At 65.0% G+C, this 18,466-nt stretch overlaps 4 protein-coding genes across 4 annotated transcripts; 1 reads left to right on the forward strand and 3 right to left on the reverse strand.

Annotated features, from left to right (window-relative positions):
- Window positions 1-384: 384 nt before the first annotated feature.
- CHLRE_08g384628v5 (uncharacterized protein) lies at window positions 385-5,360 on the reverse strand. The gene has a single exon (XM_043065345.1). It carries the CDS (start codon window positions 4,902-4,904, stop codon window positions 1,488-1,490), a length of 3,417 nt encoding a protein of 1,138 aa, XP_042922346.1. The 5' UTR covers window positions 4,905-5,360; the 3' UTR covers window positions 385-1,487.
- Window positions 5,361-6,573: 1,213 nt separating this feature from the next.
- On the reverse strand, window positions 6,574-9,169 carry CHLRE_08g384650v5 (uncharacterized protein). Its single transcript, XM_001694158.2, has 5 exons — window positions 8,982-9,169; window positions 8,418-8,673; window positions 8,092-8,231; window positions 7,802-7,879; window positions 6,574-7,491 (listed from the first exon to the last, which is right to left on the reverse strand). The coding sequence occupies exons 1-5, from the start codon at window positions 9,111-9,113 to the stop codon at window positions 7,405-7,407; spliced, it is 693 nt and encodes a 230-aa protein (XP_001694210.2). The 5' UTR covers window positions 9,114-9,169; the 3' UTR covers window positions 6,574-7,404.
- A 64-nt stretch (window positions 9,170-9,233) lies between these two features.
- CHLRE_08g384700v5 (uncharacterized protein) lies at window positions 9,234-12,659 on the reverse strand. The gene is made up of 9 exons (XM_043065346.1): window positions 12,349-12,659; window positions 12,084-12,227; window positions 11,808-11,885; window positions 11,357-11,410; window positions 11,074-11,130; window positions 10,844-10,888; window positions 10,560-10,666; window positions 10,046-10,120; window positions 9,234-9,822 (listed from the first exon to the last, which is right to left on the reverse strand). Exons 1-9 carry the CDS (start codon window positions 12,379-12,381, stop codon window positions 9,441-9,443), a joined length of 975 nt encoding a protein of 324 aa, XP_042922347.1. The 5' UTR covers window positions 12,382-12,659; the 3' UTR covers window positions 9,234-9,440.
- Window positions 12,660-12,782: 123 nt separating this feature from the next.
- Window positions 12,783-18,440, forward strand: CHLRE_08g384750v5 (uncharacterized protein). Its single transcript, XM_043065347.1, has 12 exons — window positions 12,783-12,893; window positions 13,271-13,601; window positions 13,957-14,218; window positions 14,387-14,447; window positions 14,631-14,709; window positions 15,023-15,152; window positions 15,455-15,534; window positions 15,748-15,835; window positions 16,005-16,089; window positions 16,440-16,584; window positions 17,022-17,187; window positions 17,410-18,440. Exons 2-12 carry the CDS (start codon window positions 13,310-13,312, stop codon window positions 17,525-17,527), a joined length of 1,506 nt encoding a protein of 501 aa, XP_042922348.1. The 5' UTR covers window positions 12,783-12,893; window positions 13,271-13,309; the 3' UTR covers window positions 17,528-18,440.
- The last annotated feature ends 26 nt before the right edge of the window (window positions 18,441-18,466 follow it).

The raw sequence follows: 18,466 nt of genomic DNA on the forward strand, positions 1-18,466 counted from the left end.
GGATGTAGTGGTGCTGTTTGCAGCAGCGCATTCGGGGGGGGGGGCAGCGGACCTGCGGACGGGAGGCAAGGGCCCTGCGGCTGCAGCTGCTGTTGCGCTCGGGGCCTGGAGGACCCCCCGCTAGCCCACCTGCACACCTGCCCGCCTGGCTGCACGGCTGCAATCGCTGTACACCTCCCCCGGTCCTGCTGAGACCACTTGGGCTGCCGCCGGCAATGCCACCAATGGCCCCCCCCCGTCCTGCGGCTCTGCTAAGACCGCTTGGTCCAGTGGGCCGCCGCCAGCAACGCCACCCGTTCGCCTGAAATTGCCCGCCCCCGCAATCGCCCCATGCATTTAGCACGTCCCACTCAGCCGCCCGCACTACCCCGCCTAGCCTGCCCCGGTTCTTCATGAGGTTAAAAATGGTACGTAAACAAGTTTGATGCCTTGCTTTGCTGCCTTGCGTTGCTGCAGGACCCCTCGCACCCCTCACAAGCATGCCGCTGCTGCCTGCTAGTTCGCCACCCCGCTGACGTGCGAGCCTACCGCATCCGGGAGCCACAACTTGCATGTGCAGCCAGACCTTGCGTCAGCCAGCCACCACGCACATGCCTGTTGCTGTTTACCTGTACGGCATTCCCTTGTTTCCAGAACCATAGCAGACTTCCAACCAGACACCGGCAACACATCTGACCGGCCCATTCGGTGGTCAAACATCTTGGCCCTCGGCCCCCGCGCCTAACCTGAGATGACCCGTCGTAGTGCCACGACGTTACACCAGATGTACACGCCCCGTATCCCTTGCAATGCCACTACGCACAAGGACACCGAGCTTTCAACGTACCAATGAGAAATACACGGATGCACCACGTCTGATCTGCCTGGCATGCGAAATGCCCACAACTCCTCCTGCCAGTGTGCCGCCAGAGTCGCACAAACCTCCCGCAATTCCCTCGAGCACACGGCGCTACACCGCATACGTCTACCGGTGCGCGCATGGCCAGACACTGCTAGACTTATGTCAAGTCTCCTGGGCCCATGTCAGGACCACTGTCTATCCTTGTTGACTTGAATCAATTCCCAACATACCCGTTGGCCAAGCGACGCCACTACACCACAACATGATCCTGCGCCAGGAAAACAGCACACACAATCGGAAGTCATTGCATGCAACCACACTCAAAGCGTACCACACTCCGACTCAGCAGCCCGATACGCACACACACATACATACACACACACACACACACACACACACACACACACACACACACACACAGAGCCAACGCCGCACACATGCTTGTGAAAGGTACATGTCGTGACCTTCAGTGCGGCCCCATGCAAAGTATAAACAGAGCATGTGCCCCGCCTGCACCAACACAGCATGGGCCAACGGCTGCTGATGATCGTTCCTGCCTGCAGCCTCAAACGCCCGCCCGCTTGCCCGCGACTCTCATCCACACAGACGTGAGCCCGTGCGCACCTTGCCCCCCTACAACTGGGGTCTACCGCCCCTGCCCCTGCGCCTGCGCCTGCCCCTGCGCCTTGCTGCATGCCTCCCTGTGCCCGCCCTGCTGCTGCCAGTGCGCCAGCTGGCACGCGCCGCAGCAGTACCACACCGCCTTGCACCGAGCGCACGTCTTGCCGCCGCCGGCTGGGAACAGTGCGCTGGGCCCATCCGTGTTGGCGCAAGCGGGATTGCCGCACAGGACCACGCCCCGTTCGCTGCCCGTCTCAGCTGTAACAGCCGCTGCAACTGCAGCTCCGGTGATGCTACTGCCGGTCGTGGCGTTGCCTGCTACGACTGTCGCGACCGGGACCGGCGGGCGGCGCAGGCGTGCCTGCACCTCAGCTGGGGGCATCAGGATCTCCACCGTGGTGACATCTGCACAGCTCGTCATAAACACCGCCTGCAGCTCCCTCCAGCCTTTCGGCTGCGGCCTTTCGGCTGCAGGCCTTTCAGTTCTCACTCCGCCGGCACTCGGCGCGGGCGACGGCTGCTCAACGGCCGCGGCCACGAAGTTGAAGAGCTCTCGCAGTGGCCACCTAGGCCAACCGTCGTTCTTCCGCTGGACACGCTCCACAAACGCGCGGGCCCTCGACACCATGGCTGCGGCACTGCTGCTGCTACTGCCGCTACTGCTACTGCCGCTACTGCTACTGCGTCCATCTGCTGCTGCAGCCGCTACAGCCGCACGAGCCAGCATGTCTGGGTCCAAGACCCCCAGGGTAACGAACAGGAGTGCCACCTGTGAATTGTCACTGCAGCGACTTGGGTTGCCGATATGCCGCAGCAGTGCCGCGAGGTAGCCCTCCGCGTCAAGCTCCTGGCTGTGAAGGAAGGCCCGCCACGACTCCGCCGCCTGGGCAGCCGGAATGACGCAACTGCCGCCGCTGCCGCTGCTGTTGAAAGTGCCGCTATTGCCGCCGAAGATGGGGCTGCTGCCGTCTGCGCTGTCCGCACCGCCGGCAGCACCAGCTGCATGCTGCTCCGCCCGAAGCGCGTGTACGACGGCAATGGACAGCTGCCTTGCCGCCACGTCTTGCACGTACTGCCCCAAACCCTCCCTGGCCAGGAACAGGACCTGCGGCAGCCACTGCCACGCGCACAGGCTCATCATCAGCAGCTGCTGCTCCGCTGCCGGCGAGTAGGCACTGGGCCGCAGGCATGGGCCGCCAGCAGCCCCCACGGCTGCTGTCTTCGGTTCCTGCGCTTGCTCCTGTTGCGCCAGCTGCCCCTGCGCCAGCGCCTGCGCCTGCGATCCTGGTGTCTCCAGCGCCCCTTCGTCTACCTTCAAAACTTGTATCCGCGCGTGCACGGACTGCCCCAGCAAGGTAGCAAGGCGCCCGGCCAGTCCGACAAATCCCCTCCCCCAGATACCTGCACCTGCCTCACTGCCATCTGCGCCGGCGGCATGTGTGCCCCGCGCCGATGCAGCTGAGCTGCTGTCCCCGCCATTCCCACTGGTGCTGCTGCCGGTTGCGTCACCGCCGCGGCTGCTACTGCCGCCACTGGTGCGGCCGCTACTGCGGCTCTTGGCCGCGGCCGCCTGTGAGAGGTGGCCGTACCGCAGCCGCAGCCGCCGCACCGCAGCTGTCAGGGTGGCGACCAGCGATGCCACCTGCGCCGCCGGAGCATGCGCTAGCACCAGCGGCCACACGCCAGAGTCCACAAGCAAGGGCCACAGCAAGAGATCAGAGCTGCCGCCCAGTGCGAAAGCCTCCGGCCACGCCTGCGGCTTCCGCAGCAACGCCTCCAGGCGCGGCAGCAGCCCTGCCGCCAGCGCGCACCGCAGGCTGAAACTGGGAGTGAGCGCCTGCTCCGCCGGATGTGGCGCTAACGCCACGGCAGCCGGCGCTGCTGATGCTCCTGGGGATACTGATGCTGGTGCTACAGCGGTGGTGCGGCTACGCGGACCCTCCTCCAGCTGCAGCCGCAGTAGCAGCCCCACTTCTGCAGCCACGTACGCAAACCTTGTGGGCCCCAGCTCGCACAGCAGCACCCGCCACAGGCCCGCCAGCCGCGCTGCCGCCTGCCGCGGCCGCAGCTTGCACAGCAGCCGCACCAACAACGCGACAAGCAGCCGCCGGGCGTCCATTGCCTTTTCGTCCTGCAGACCCATGTTTGTGTTACTATAAGCGCACATGGCGTCCACAGCGCCATACAACACGTCATACGTGTTTACGGCACGTGTGCGTTCCACCGCTGCAGCCTCTGGCCCCACGGATCGCGAAGGTGCCTGCAGCCGTGCGGAAGCTGTGGCGGCCACTGCTGCCGGCCCTGTTGCCGCCGTCCCTGCTGTTACGTCAGGTGCGCAGGGCCCTTGCTGCTGCTGTTGCTCCTGAGCACCACTGCCTGCGCCTGCGCCCGTGTCGGCGCCCTCCCTCTTGGCACCCCACCGAAGTGGAGGTGTGAGCGCAAGCCGGAAGGGGCAGTCCCGCGCGCTTATTGCCAGAGCATAGGCGGCGGGGACGATGTATGCACACGTGTTCTGCGTGACGAGGGTGAGCGGCACAGCTGGCCTGACCAGCGCCTGACAGACCGCGACGGCATCCCCCGCTGCCTCTGGCCGCCACCGCTGCGGCGCCCGGCTGCCGCCAGCAGCAGGCGCCGCTCCCGTCGCCGCCGCCGCCCCCGCCGCCGCCGCAGCAGCAGCTGGCCCCGCCGCGCCGTGCCCCGATCCCAAAGCCTGAGCTGCCCGATCCTGCGCGGCAACTTGTCCGGCTGCTGCTGCGCTGCTTGTGGCGCTTCCCTCCCGCAAGGTCGCCTCCACCACCCGCGTCATCCAGACCGCACACGCCTGCAGGCAGCGGCCGCCCAACAGCTGCCGCACCACCTCCAGCTCAATGACCTGCGTAAGGGGCTGTCGCGTGGCAGGCACCCCGCCGCCCAGGGTCTCCGGCTGCCACTGCGGCGGCTCCTGCTCATCGTAATCCTCCTCTTGGTTAATCCCATTTATCAGCAAGTTGATGCACGACCCCACGCTGGAAGCGCACGTGAGCAGCGATCCCCAGTTGGCGTCCATGTTGGCCAATGCCCCCGTCACGGTCGCGGGTGCGGCACTCAGCAGCGCTGCCGCCATGTGCTCGATGAGCTGGGTGCGGAGAAGGGCAGCGCGCAGCTCGACAAAGGCGTCGCGGCACGACAGCAGCATACGCAGCATAGACGACGCGGCCTTCAAGATCATCAGCTGGGCACGTATGTTCACAACCGCCCGCTGCGTAGCGGCCATAGCTGCGCTCGTGGCGCCGCGATTTGTGCCTGAGCCACCGCCGCCGCTGCTGCTGGCGCTGCCACTGCCGTTGCTGCCGTCACCATCTGCGCTCCCGCTAGCCACACGCGCCAGCAGCCGTGCATGTAGGCTGAAAGTGTCTGCCCTGATGAAAGCTAGCGCCAGCAGCTTACGCTCCTCTGTCTGCATTAGGTCGACGAGGGTGACTAACAAGTTGTGCGTTTCCGTGAGCACATCCAGGGCGTCCACGCGCTCATAGTCCAGCTCCAGCGCCCGAGCAGCCCAGCCGTGCGCGCCGACTAGAGACACAACCAGGCGGCCATGCGAGCCCACCGCGGCTTTCCAGTCGGCTGGCGTCAAGGCGCCAGCGTCCACTCGCGCTTGCGAGAAAGCCGTCACATGGGTGCCGATGGCTCGACTCCTCTGACGTAGACTCGCAAAGTATTCTAGGGTCTCAATAATTCTATTGATACAGCTGCTGTGTGCCGAGCTTCCTTTCGGATGATCCGTAGGGTTGCGACCGCGACGCATTTTGCAGGAGGTGGTCAGGAATGGGGCACCACATATAGATTAAGAGCGTGCTTATGTACCGTGGGCAAAAGAAGGCAGCGGTAAGGATCCCGCTCCACAATTTCAGTCCATTACGTTGTCCCAAAACCCTGGGTGTATATAACGGCTATTTGACGAAGGCAGCAGCGTGGAAGGTGACCGGCTGTAGACTGCTCTGATGTACCCGCCCGTCAGCAGCATGCATTACCCTGCGCCTTTTGGCCCCCCAACCCACGCCCCAACCCGCCACCTTACCTCGTCGCCCTTTCTTCGCTTCCCCGCACGCTTGCACCGCAAAGCCCCGGCACGCAACCAAATGATTCCCAGGTCGTCAAGCATCACAATGCCGGCCACATCCAGCAACCATCACGCAGCCCAGCCCCCGACCGCCGTGACGGCCATCAGACGGCGGGGCCTCACGTCCCCAGGCCTTGGCAAAAAGTTGTCGACCTCCCTCACGCATCTCACGCCCAGTCGCCCAGCCCCCCAGCTCGCCCCCCGCCGCCATGTCGTCGCTGGCTGCTTTCGCGGATGCTGGCATCAGCTTCGGCGCCCACCGCTGAGGCGGCGGGGGGAGAGGGGCAGCGTTTGGTGGGTATTGTTGTCTGACGACATGTATGTGAGGCAGAGGTGGGGGACATCTTTTCAAGGCATCCTTCTCTTCTGCCTATGCTTTGATCACGTGCCGTCGTCCACGTCCCAGACTTCACGTCCACAGCCCCTCGCCGGCGCCTTCCGCCGCTTCCGCACAGCAGGTAAGCTCCTTTGGGGCTTGAGTATCACTCCATCTACACAGCCAGCATGTAGCGGCTCGTGATGGAACATGGCAAGGGGCAGGAAAGCGTAGTCCCGATGTGTGTGGCTCCCACCCGTGCCCACATAAATGCGTAGCAAGAAGGGACAAGGCATTGGTGCGTCGTTCGCGCGCTGTTACTGTACCGACGGTAGCTGGCAGGTTGTGTCGATGTTTTGCTGACGCGCATTCCTCACGCTCCGGGCGCCCGGCCAAGGCGATAGCACCACACAGACTCAATGCGACGCCACACCGCGCGGATAGCATAGCCGATGCGCACCTGCAGGCAGTCGACCGGCGTCCACGGATGAGCTGTGTAGACGAGCACTAGCGTAATGCAACGGCGTGCAGCAAAACAATGGCCGGGCGACAGTGTGACAAGCAGGGGCAAGAACAAGGCGAAGCAAAGCAGAAGAGGGGCCCGAATGTGTACGACAATTGTGGCGGGCAGGCCGAATGCGGTGCAACACGCCAACAGCACAACCGGAGGTGAGGAAGCGTGTAGCGGCTGTTACGACTCAACGGTAGGGACAACGTCAGGCCTTCTGCATTCCTGCCCAGGGCCAAGGCCTCGTGACGCGCACGTGGGCAAGTCGAGGGGCACGCGTGTCCTGCTGTTGCCTCTCTTGGGAATCTAAGCGCACGTCTCCGTCTTGGGCACGACTGCTCGACTGTGGGACCATATCTTGCCGCCGTTACAGAGCCCTCACAAGTCGGGGCCTGTTACGACTTCCACTCTCACATTCGTGGCACGCACGCATTTCGGCCACGCTCTCTCGCCAATCTGGCACTCCCCCCAGCTAGCTGAACTCACTCCCCCGGGCCGGGCGCTCTGCCCTGCCCGCATCTACCTACGCCGCTCACACACCCACACATAGGACGCGCTCACCAGCACCACAACCATGTCTGACGCCACCACCTCAGTTCGCTCGAAACAACAAGCAGGTGGCTGCCTTATGGCAGGAAAAGGGCTGATCCCGGGTCGTTATCAACCCAGCCACCTTGACGCGGGCGCCTACTAAGCACACGTAGCAGCCGCGGTTTGCGCCAGTATGCTATGTTTCGAAACAAAAATGGGTCCCGAATCACACACCATGCACTGGCCGGCGCTCCTGCGAGGCCGTGGGGGCGGGGGTCATCCACCCGCCGCCATCACAGCCCACGAATCGACAAGACGGTCGCACTTAAGATGCACTCAACGCCGCTCTCTGCACTCTGCTTTAACTCTCTGGGTCAATGCTCACTTCTCTCCAACAGAAAAAACAATTTTCCTCTCGTACTTCGCTCTCTCCTCTCTCGTCTCTCGTCTGACGTCTCACTCCAATACCCACATGCAAGCTCCACGCTCTAGTTCATGAAGAAGGCGTAGGGCGAGGCGCCCTCAAAGAACAGCATCAGGCCGAGGCCGGCCATGGCCAGGCGGCCGTTCAGCATCTGTGGTGGGCACACGTGGTGGGCGCCAGGTGGTGAGCGAGGAGGGAGGAGGTGATGGGAGAGGGTGTGGTAATGGTGCAGGTGTAACGACTGCAGGTATGGGTGCAGCTTGTGACGGGGTAAACACCGGCAGCAGGTCCCGACGCCATTGTGGCTGTGTACACACGCCAAGTGGCTGGGGTGCGTCCAAGCCAACTCCTGTGGACTGCCGCCTGGCAGGGCCAGCCCACATCCCTACGTCTGCCCCTGCGCCTCCCTCCCTCCTTCCCTCCCTCCCAACACACGCCCTCCGGCCTCCGCCCTCCCTCACCTCGGCTCCGGCGGTGAAGGGCCCAAACTCCTTGAGCTGCTTGGGCGCCACCTTGTTGAACACCGCGTCCAGGGGGGCCTGGGGGGAGAGGAGGGAGGGACGGAGAGAGAGAGGAACGGCGTGAGGGAGGTGGGTGGCTTGGGTTGGATTTGCTGCATGCGTGCCCGACACAGCGCATGTGCGCGCGACCGCGCAAGAGCACACAACGCGCCCATGACCCTGTTTGTGTGGATGTGCCCGCCCGTCCGGCCCCCCACCCGCCCGCCCCCTGCCCGCCCCATGGCGCTCACCCGGAAGGCGGGCGCGAAGGACGCCAGCGTGACCACCGCAATGACCGCCAGCGCCTGCGCCGCGCCGCCCGACACCGACTGCGCGAAGATGGACTCGCCGGTCTTGGCCTCGTTGGCCAGGGCCACCACAATGCCGATCACTGCACACAGTGGAGGGGGGGAGGAGCAACAGCAGGGGCAGGGGTAAGCAGGCGGGTGGGTATGGGCAAGGCAGGTGGGCACTGGGCAGGCGTGTGTGTAGGCAGAGGCTTGCAAGCACCCAATGCTGCAGCAGTGCCGCCACCATTACCATCCCGCCACCCCTGACGTCGCACTACGGTACTCACTGGCGGCGCGGCCGTTGATGAGCTCCGGCGCCAGGCCCGAGAAGCCCATGACCTGGTCAAACGTGAGGCCGGCGGGTTTGCGGGCGGGGGCGGCAGAGGGGGAGGAGGCGGGGGCGGCGGGCAGCGAGGGCAGCTTGGGCATGGCGGGGGCGGCGGGCTTGGGGGCGGAGGTGGTGGAAGGCGAGGAGGAGGTGGTGGGCGCGGGCTTGGGCGGCGTGGGCAGCAGCGCGTCCAGCGCGGCCATGGTGTTCTTCATCTGGGGCGGGCGGAGGCGAGTGGGCGGAGGGAGGAACGAGCTAGAGGTGCGGATTCCAGGCGTGTGTAAACGCAAGGTAGGGGACTGCTGAGGCCGAATGGCACTTGTTAGGTGCGGGCAGAGCGCTGGTCCTCGTTGCTGCCAGTCGGCCGGCCTGCTGGTGCAACACCTGGCGCTCAACCCGCTACACACTTCAAGACTTCCGTCCGTGATCCTTCTATACAATTACGACCTTGCTACGTATCGCGCCCATTTGGGCTCCATTCTGAATGCTGGTAACGCAAGCGTCGACTCGCACCCATCCTCACCTTGGCATCCTCGGCCGCCTTGGCAGCCGCCGCGGTCTCAGTCTCCACCGAGCGGCACACAGGGAAGCGCACAGCGCGGTGGCCCGCGGCGGGGGTGCGCAGGGCAGCGCGGCGAGCGGAAATGGAATGCATTCTTTCTTTAGTCTTGGTTTGAGAGGAGTTGTATGTGAGCTGTAGATGTACTTGGTTCACAATGAAGAGTTTGTTATCGCTAATGGAATGATGTGTTATGACCTGACATTTCGCGAAAACGACGATTTAAGTCCTAGGCCAGGAGGTGCCTGGTGCCCCATGCGACCGAGTGGCCAGGCGTTCCCCGAGTGCAGTTTTTGTCGTAACCACGATAACCCCGACATCATTTAATACTAGCTGTCCCACTCGTTTGATAAATCCGCTCACTCATACGTGGGCTGCGCGCACCCGCGACCAAGTTTCCACTTCCGCCACTCAGCCACCTCGTCAGTCCTCGTCCTCTTCCCCCTCGTCCTCCTCTTCCCCCTCTTCCTCCTCTTCGTCCTCTGAGTCTCCTCGCCCGCCTCTCCCGGTCCCGTCTCTCCGAGCAAGCGCTTCCAACGACGCCGCCGTGGGTACAGCACAAGTCATAGCCGCGGCCCGGCTGGCCGCCGCCGTCAGCCCGCCTGCCGCTGCCACATGCTGCCGCCGCCGGCCGCCCGCCTCCTCCTCCTCGCCGTCATCCTCCTCCTCCTCCTCCTGGTCTTCGTCCTCCTCTTCCCGCTCCTGCCGTCTCCCACATGCTCCTGCCGCCTGCTGGTGCTGGTGCTGCTGGGCCGCCCCCACCTCGAATCGCCACAGGTCGACCTCGATGTCCACACTCTTATGCCTACACAGCAGATGAACGTTGCGAGCGGAATGTCTGTTATAGACGACATGAAGGAAGGAAACATCCTCTTCCCATGCTCGCCCTCATTATGATTGCCCTCCCCAGCCCACCCTGACCAGCGCATGCACACAAGTACACGCCCACACTGACTCCCACCACCGACCCCCCTCACCCACAGCCCTCCACCCCCCCCCTGCACACACCCCACACACGCGCTCCTCACTTGTGGAACTTCATGGTTGCGGGCAGGTCGTACCGCAGCTGGGCCAGCACCTCGGCGGAGGCGGCGCCCAGGTCCCTGAGGCAGCGGGTGCGGGGGGCCGCGTGTGGGGGGCGTGTAGGGTGTGCGTGTCAGCGTGTGAGCGGCACGAGGCGGTGGTCCAGGTGACCGGAGTCCAGGGGCCCAGGGCAAGGGTGTGGGCCCGGGCGCAGCGCTGGGTTGCTGTGCCGCCGCCCCGGGCAAAATGCACCCCAGCTGCCCACCTCAACCCACTCGCGCTCCACCCCCCACCCCCACCCCACCCTGCAGCTCATGCAGCCGTTCCCGGGCCCCTCCCTGCCCTCCTGGGGCCTTGGACTCACCGGCCTTGCGCCCCTCACGCCGCAGCCCCGGCTCACGCACCGTCGTGCCCCCCTCCGCCCCCTCCCGCCCACCCCTCCCCTCCTCCCCTCCTCCTCCTCCCCTCCTCCCCTCCTCCTCCCCTCCTCCCCCGCCTCCCCCTCCCCCCCGCCCCCACCTCTTGGCTGTCTTGGCGATGAAGTCGCGTGTGGAGCTCTTGTGTAGGCTGTACACGGTGTGCAGCGACACCGAGAAGGCGGCGGCCAGGAACGCCATGTCCACACCCTGTGTGCGTGTGTGTGTGTGTGCGTGTGTGTGTGTGTACGTGAGTGTGTAGTTGGGGGCGGGGTAGTGGGGGGCGTTGTTGGTGGCGGGGTAGGTGTAGGACCGTTCAAAGGTGCGTGTAGGCCACCCCGTGCCACCTTGCGCCGCCCCAATGCCCACCCACCCTCCCCTCCCTACCTTCTGTTTGGTGCCGAAGGGCGGATTCATAATGACCGTGTCGGCCTGGGGGTGGCAGCGGCAGGTGGGGGTAAGTTTGTGCGGGCGAGCGTGGTAGGGTTGCCTGAACGCGGCCTTGCAGGCGCAGGCGCGCAACAACAGCCCGCGCTGCTGCGGGCAGGCAGCTGCCGCCTGTGCCCTGTGCTGCCGCGTGTGCTGCCGCCTGTGCTGCCGCCCGCCCTGACTCTTGCCTGCAGCAGTGGCTGGGTGAGCGGCAGGGCGCGCACGTCCGCGAGCACCAGGTCGATCTGGGGGCGACCGAGGGGGCAGAGCGCAGGGCGCAGGGGGGGGCAGGAGCGGGGAGGTGTCAGGGCGACGTCACTGGGCCGCCGTGCGGGTCAGAGTAATGGCGGCAGGACACGACTTTCCTCAGCACATGTCCACCAACCTGCCCAAACACCAATGCACACACACACACACACACACACACACACACACACACGCACACACACACATACGCCAGCTGTTGCGCACCGGCAGCCCCTCCTCCTCGCCGCCCGCCACCTCCTGGATGTTCTCAGCCGCCACCTGGCGGGACAGGGCGCGGCACGGCACGGGTCCGGCGGGGCGGGGCGGGGCGGGGGCGGTCACCACTCACCACACGGCGCACGACAGGCGTCTGTTGCAGTGTGGTGCGGCCCGGCAGGGCGCGAGGCAAGGCCCGGCAAGGGCGGTGCACCCAGCCGGAGTCCTACCAACCCCCCTGCCGCCTGCTCCAGCCATGGCCGGCCCAGCAGGCAAGACACGGCCCCAGCCTCCTCTTCTCCGCCTCCTGACCCCGTGCACATAAACAATTGCCCTGCACGCCCTTATCCTGTGCCCTGTCCCCTGTCCCCTGTCCCCTGTTCCCGCCCTCCCATGTCCCCTGTCCCCTGTCCCCGCCCTCCCCTGTCCCCTCACCTCCCATGTCCCCTGCCCCTCGCACCTCCAGTGCGTCCGGGTCAATGTCCACCCCCACCACATGCCGCGCGCCCAACAGCGCCGCGCCGATGGACAGCATGGCCTGCGTGTATGTGTGCTGTACGGTAAGCGTGTGCCAGGAAAGCATAAAGGGAAAAGGTCGACACTGTGCATGCCAATCCGCAAGCAAACAGCGGGCCGTGTTTGTATCTGAACGTGTGCCTCTCTGTCCCGACGCCCGCTCCCCCGTCCCCCAGCCCCTCCCCTCCCGTCCCAGCCCCCCCCCCCCCCCGCCCCGCACCGTGCCGCAGCCCAGGTCCGCCACGGTGCGGCCCGCGAACTCGTCGTAGCTGTTGTCCACTGTGAACAGCAGCCGTGAGGCCAGGTGCGGCCCAGTGGGGTACTGCTCCAGCTCGGTCTTGGCGCGGCGGAAGGGCGCGATGTCCTAGCAGGGGACCGGGGGTGGGAGGGTGGGAATGGGGGATGGGTTCGAGGATGCGTGGCGCGTGCCGAGGTGGGGTGAGAGGAGGGGGGGAGAGCAAGCGGTGCGAGGGAGTGGAGCCCACCTGCATCAGCGCATGAAGCTCCTTGAGTTTCATGGCTGCAGCTAATGGATTATTCCGTGTATTATATTAGCGCGGGCTGCACGCGAACGCCGGCGCGTGCCGGCGGCGAAGTTAGGGCAGATCCTTAATTCCCACGCTATTCATAAAATCCAGTGGTCATCAGGTGCTACACTAAACGTTCAAGTCGGGGCAGGCACAACTCCAGGGTTCTCAGTGAAGTCGATCGCGTAAAAAACGGCCTGAACGAAGAAACAATCGCATAATATTTTGAGGTTATCATTTCATGGCCATGCAATCAAGGCCCGCATTCCAACCCTGTCAACTCGAAGCAGAGTTAACGGTTGGTGCATCGGCAGCTGATCGGCACCTCGCCTCTACGCCGATTCTGCATAAAAGCCATTAGAACAACACAAATGGATGCGTAGCAATACACACGGAAGCAATTCAAAGCCTCATCGCGACTCTCTGACGACAACATCGTCTGCTGGTCTTCAACTCAGATAAACTCAGACCTCCTGCCGCACCTGCCGGAGCTGCTTTGCCAGGTGCGGCACCATATAAGTCGACAGCAATGTGCCGATACGCATTTGTCCAAGGAGGGAGCGACGTCGCTTTCGGTGTCGGGGCAACCACACAACGCACCATCTGGGCCTTTCTGGTCGCGACTTTGCGGGCGCACACGCCGCAGGGCTCCATTGTTGTTTGGCTACTTGTTCTATTGCAAGCAACGCACCGTCACGTTGGTCGATGGCCCGGTTTCGGCCCCTTGGAAGGCTTGGCAGCCCCGGCCGCGGCCGAACCTAGAGGTCAAGTGTGAGCGGAACTCTAGGAAAGTGGCATGCCCCCCCCCCCCCCCACCTCAGTGCCCTTCCTCCAACTGACAACCTGTCGCCTTGCTGCCTCTGCCCCTACTTCCCCACAGACTTCTCACACGCCCCTCAACTCACACACCCACGTGACCATGGCGCTAGGCATGCATGCGCAGCAGCAGCAGCACCGCCTGCAGGCCCGCACAGCCAACCGCCGCACGGCCGCTGCGCCCCTGCGGCCTGCCCAGCCCGCCAACGCTGCCGCCAGCCGCAGCCGCGCGCAGCGGGGTCTGCGTCTGCGGGTGATGGCGCAGGCGCCGCCCTTCACTGGCGGCACCGACACCAAGCCCGACGGAGCTGTGGCCACCGCCACCCATTCTGCTGCGCCTGCAGCTGCCGCCCGCTCCACCCGCTCCCCCTACGGCAAGGCCATTCTGCTGCAAGGTAGGGTAGGGTGGGGTGGGGTGGGATAGAGTGGGGCACACTGACGTTTGCTTCCTGATGCTGTACTGCCGCGTGTTTCTTGGGGGGGGGGCAGGGCAGGGCATAGCGACAACGCGCATAGGCCAGTAGGTGTGCGTAGCTGGCTCGAGCGCACGCAGGCTCATTCACGTCCCCACCCTTTCCCATTTAGCCACACGCACATACACACACGTCTTTGCGCTTTGTTTTCCTTGTGCTCCTAAACACACACATACACACACACACACATACACACACATGCGCACACACACACACACACCTGGCATCGACCCTTGCCCCCTCTCCCTCGCGCCCCCTGCCGTTGGTGCGTTGGCAGGCTTCGCCTGGGACAGCTGGCAGAAGGGTGGCGGCAACTGGTACGGGCGGGTGCAGGCCGCCATCCCCGAGCTGGCGGCGCTGCAGGTGAGCCACGTGTGGCTGCCGCCGCCCAGCCGCAGCGTGTCCAAGGAGGGCTACCTGCCCGGCCAGCTGTACGACCTGGACAGCGAGTACGGCACCAAGGAGCAGCTGACCCAGCTGTGTGCGGCGCTCAAGGCGGCGGGCATCAGCCCCATGGCGGACATCGTCATCAACCACCGGTGAGTGCGGCGGAGGCATGTTGTTGCGTTGTTGCCAGCCATTCCCCAGCCATTCCCCAGCCCATCCCCCCACTCCGCCCGACCCTGCTCCCCCTCCACTCCGCCCAACCCTGCCCCCCTGCTCCCCCTGCTTCCCCTGATCCCCCCCTGATCCCCCCCCCCCCCCAGCTGCGCGGATGAGCAGGTGGACGGCGTGTACAACAACTTCCTGGACGAGATCGACCACGCGGTGAGAGGGAGGGGGGGAGGGAGGGGGGGAGGGGGTACACCATGCGGGTAAACTGACTCGAAACGCCTGCACACGCACACGCACACACCGGCGTTTGGGCGACGCGCACGAACATTCCAACGTTGGGCGCTTCGTCTCCAACAACACACACGTACGTACACACCCACCGACCCGCCCATGCAGGGCAAGTCCATCGACTGGGGCCGCTGGGCCATTACCGCAGACGACCCGCACTTCAACGGCGAGGGCAACCCCGACACGGGTGAGGCGGCGGGATGGGACATGGGGGAGGGGGCGGGATGAGGCATGGGGGAGGGCTGCGAGGTTGCGTTTTGGCGCAAAGGTACCTGCACAAGGGAAAGCAAGGATACTGGAAGGCTCTAGAGCAGCGCGCGTGTCCCCGTATGTGTGCGTCGTGGGTAATGTGGGGTAGTTTCCGAGTTGACTAACCCAGAGCTAGAAGACCTCGAGCCAGCTGCGTGGGCTGCTGCGCCGCCTGAGCTGCACGGCACGTGCTGCGCCCAACTGTGTTGCTGTAACTGAATGTTAGTGCCTGTCCCTGCGGTGGTGCCCAGGCGACGACTTCGGCGCCGCGCCCGACCTCGACCACGCCAACCCCGAGCTGCGGGCTGCGCTGGTGGACTGGCTCAAGCACCTCAAGACGGAGGTGGGCTTCACCGGCTGGCGCTTCGACTACGCGCGCGGGTGAGGCGGCAGCGGTGCGGGGGGACTGCTGGGGGTGCGCGCAAAGGCGGGAGAGCTGGCGTCGGATAGAGGGAGAGGGCGAGTTCAGAAGGCGTGGGGCCAGGCCCTGACACGGCTCTCTGGGAGGGCGACACGGCTTGCGGCCGCTGACCACGGCGGCTGCGGCTGCACGGCATGTGTGTGTATAATTGGCACGTGATTTTGCCGCCCTTACACGGGCCCACCCCACCACACCGCTCCTGACCTCTCACCCTGTGTGTGGTGTCGCCCATGTGTGTGCCCGCCCGCCCGCCTGTGTGCAGCTACGCCGCGCGCTTCATTGCCGAGTACGTGGACAAGACGGTGGGCAAGGACGTGTTGAACGTGGGCGAGTACTGGACAGGTGCGGAGGGCTTGGGGGTGGGGTGGGGTGTAGATACCAACCCAGACTGAAGCGCACCCAATGTTGAAGGGGCCGCAGGGGAGCTGGCACAGTGTTGCATGCTTCCTTCCGTGTGCTCTCCACCGCATGCATGCACAAACAACCCATGCCCGCAACACTCCCCTAAACCCCTCCTCCCTACCCCTCCTCCCTCCTCCCTCCTCCCCCCTCCAGAGGCCCAGTGGCAGGGCGAGCACCTGGACTTCAACCAGGACGGCGCCCGCCAGGTGCTGTGCAACTGGCTGGACCAGAGCAATGGCAGGTGGGCAGCAGGGGGAAGAGGGGAGGGGAAGACGACCCTACCGGCTGGCTGCCACCTCAACCACAGCCCCATCCGCCACCCGCCCCGCCCACGCCTGCTGTCTACTTTGCTACACTCCTCTGTACCAATCATTACACCACCACCCACCCCCGCCCTGCCTGGCCCGCAGGAGCGCCGCCTTCGACTTCCCCACCAAGTCGCTGCTGCAGGAGGCCTGCCGCCACACGCAGTACAACAGGCTGAGGGACGAGCGGGTGCGCGGGCCGGGGGGGGGGGGGCGGGGGCGGGGGGCGGGCGTGGAGCCGTGCGGGGGGCTGCGTCTGTGTGTGTGTGTGTGTGTGTGTGTGTGTGTGCGTTTGTGTGCGTGCGTGCGTGCGTGCGTGCGTACACGCGCGCGCGTGTGTGTGTGTGTGATCCGGGGGGGAGGGCTGCGGGGGACTGCGGCGGGGCAGCGGGGGTCGTACGGCAGTGGGGTGGGGGCACAACTGGCACAACCTTTTGGAGCGAGGAACACGCAGGCCCGCCGACCCTGAACAACACGCACCTGTACGCACACACGCACCCACGTCCGCGCACGTGCGTCCTCCGAACTGTGCTTGTGCAGGGCAAGGCGCCGGGGCTGGTGGGCTGGTGGCCGGCCAAGGCGGTGACGTTCATTGAGAACCACGACACGGGCAGCACGCAGCAGCACTGGCCCTTCCCCTCCGAGTACGTGGGCACCGGCTACGCTTACCTGCTCACACACCCGGGTGAGGACAGGCGGCAGGGGGGGACAGCGGCAGTGGGCCAGGGCCGGCATTTGGCTGCGGCAGGGAGTACGGATGAGCGCCGTGGGCCTTGTGGTGGGACCGTGTCAGTCGTGTGTGTGTGCAAGTGCGTGCGTGCGTGTGCGTGTGCATGGTGAGAGAGCGGGCCGTGGGGCGTGGGGTACATTGCGGCTTGCGTGCGTGCGTGCGTGCGTGCGTGCGTGCGTGCGTGTGTGTGTGTGTGTGCGGTGTGTCGCTTATGCAGGTACAACAAAGGTAATAATGCCGGTCCGCCGTGGTGTGGCTGTGGGCGACACACAGCCCGCTGGCGCCCTACACACACACACCACCTGCCGGCGGCCCTGCCGCCTCTGCTGCTCGCCCGCTTTCGCCCCGCGGCCATCCTCAATGGCCGCCCTGCCCACCCGCACCCCCCGCAGGCATCCCCACCATCTTCTGGGACCACGTGTTCGAGTGGGGCGAGCCGCTGCGTCAGGAGATCACCGCCCTCGCGCAGCTGAGGCAGCGTGTCGGCCTGCACTCCGAGAGCAAGCTGGAGATCCTGGCGGCGGAGCCCGACATGTACGTGGCGCGCGTCGCAGAGAAGTGAGTGGGGCTGACAGTGGCGGCGGCGGTGGCGGGTGGTGGTGGTGTGAGGCTATCGCTGCTGGTTGCGTGGGCCGTTGCGGTTGGAGAATGGGCGCTAGGGCCTTGCACGGCGGGAAGCGGGTCCGTGAAGGCAGCACGTGCCGCACGTGAGCCTTGTGTTTCGTGCTGCCGCTTGTGAACTCGTCCCACTCACCTGACGCTCTCTCCGTCGCCCTGCAGGGTGACTGTGAAGCTGGGTCCTCGCTGCGACATGGGCGACCTGCTACCCAAGGAGGATGACGGCTGGAAGTTCGTGATGAGCGGCAAGGACTGGGCGGTGTGGGAGAAGACCAACTGATTGCGGCCGCCGTGACCGCGTCACACGCCGGTGCGGCCGACCCGATGGGGCTGCCAAGGCCGGCCGGGTGCGATGGCGGCCGCACCGGCTTGTGACACTGCGGGGGCTGCCGCCGGCCCGCAACAGCCGCGCGCAGCCTGCCGCTCTGCGTCGGCACCGCATTGCACGCGCACAAAATCCGTATAAACAAATTTGTGAATACAATAATGAACAACACTCGTGCTCTATCACTTGAATCATGTGCGGAACTTGCTGCCAAGGTGAGAGACAGCGCCGCGACCGCTGCCTGCTAGACTAGCTCTGAGAGTTACTAGGTGTGTCGCTGGCACCCTAATCGAGGCCGAGAGACGTGCAGGATTTCATGCCGCTGCTACTGATAATTGTTTGAGTTCTGCTTTGCATTTGCACATGCGCTTGCGCTGACCATGCTGCTTGTGGTGCCTGTGAGCCGGGCTCAGTAGCGGGCCTGCCGCCGGTGTGCTGCTGGTGGCACTGCCGCCGCCACCGCACACGCCACGCGTGATCCCGGTCCTGCTGGCCGTGTGTGACGTAAAACAACTGATACCTGCGTCATCTGCACATACTTCATGTGCCATTCGTCATTCGCCATCCCTGGCCGTGAGTACCTGCTATTTACTACTGCAGTAATGCATTTCAGGGGCTTGAGATGGATGCGCGCTTTTGTTTTGGGCCTTGTGCTATGTAACTCGAGATTTCGTTGATTTGCTGCATTACATTAGGGTGACTACGGTTATAAATGCCTCAAGGGCAGAGGGCTGGGCTGCGTTGCGCCGTTGCCCCCAAGCTGGGCTGCCCCCGGGCTGCAGCGGCACCACTGGAGAGATTGGTGGACCGGATGCTCCCGTCCCAAGGCCCAAGGGCCCTGGGATGATCCATGTAACATGAGAAGCGCACCGTTCAGGTGACACTGGCAACACG

This window comes from Chlamydomonas reinhardtii, chromosome 8 (genome assembly GCF_000002595.2).
Source record: "Chlamydomonas reinhardtii strain CC-503 cw92 mt+ chromosome 8, whole genome shotgun sequence".
In the NCBI taxonomy this organism is placed as follows: Eukaryota; Viridiplantae; Chlorophyta; class Chlorophyceae; order Chlamydomonadales; family Chlamydomonadaceae; genus Chlamydomonas; species Chlamydomonas reinhardtii.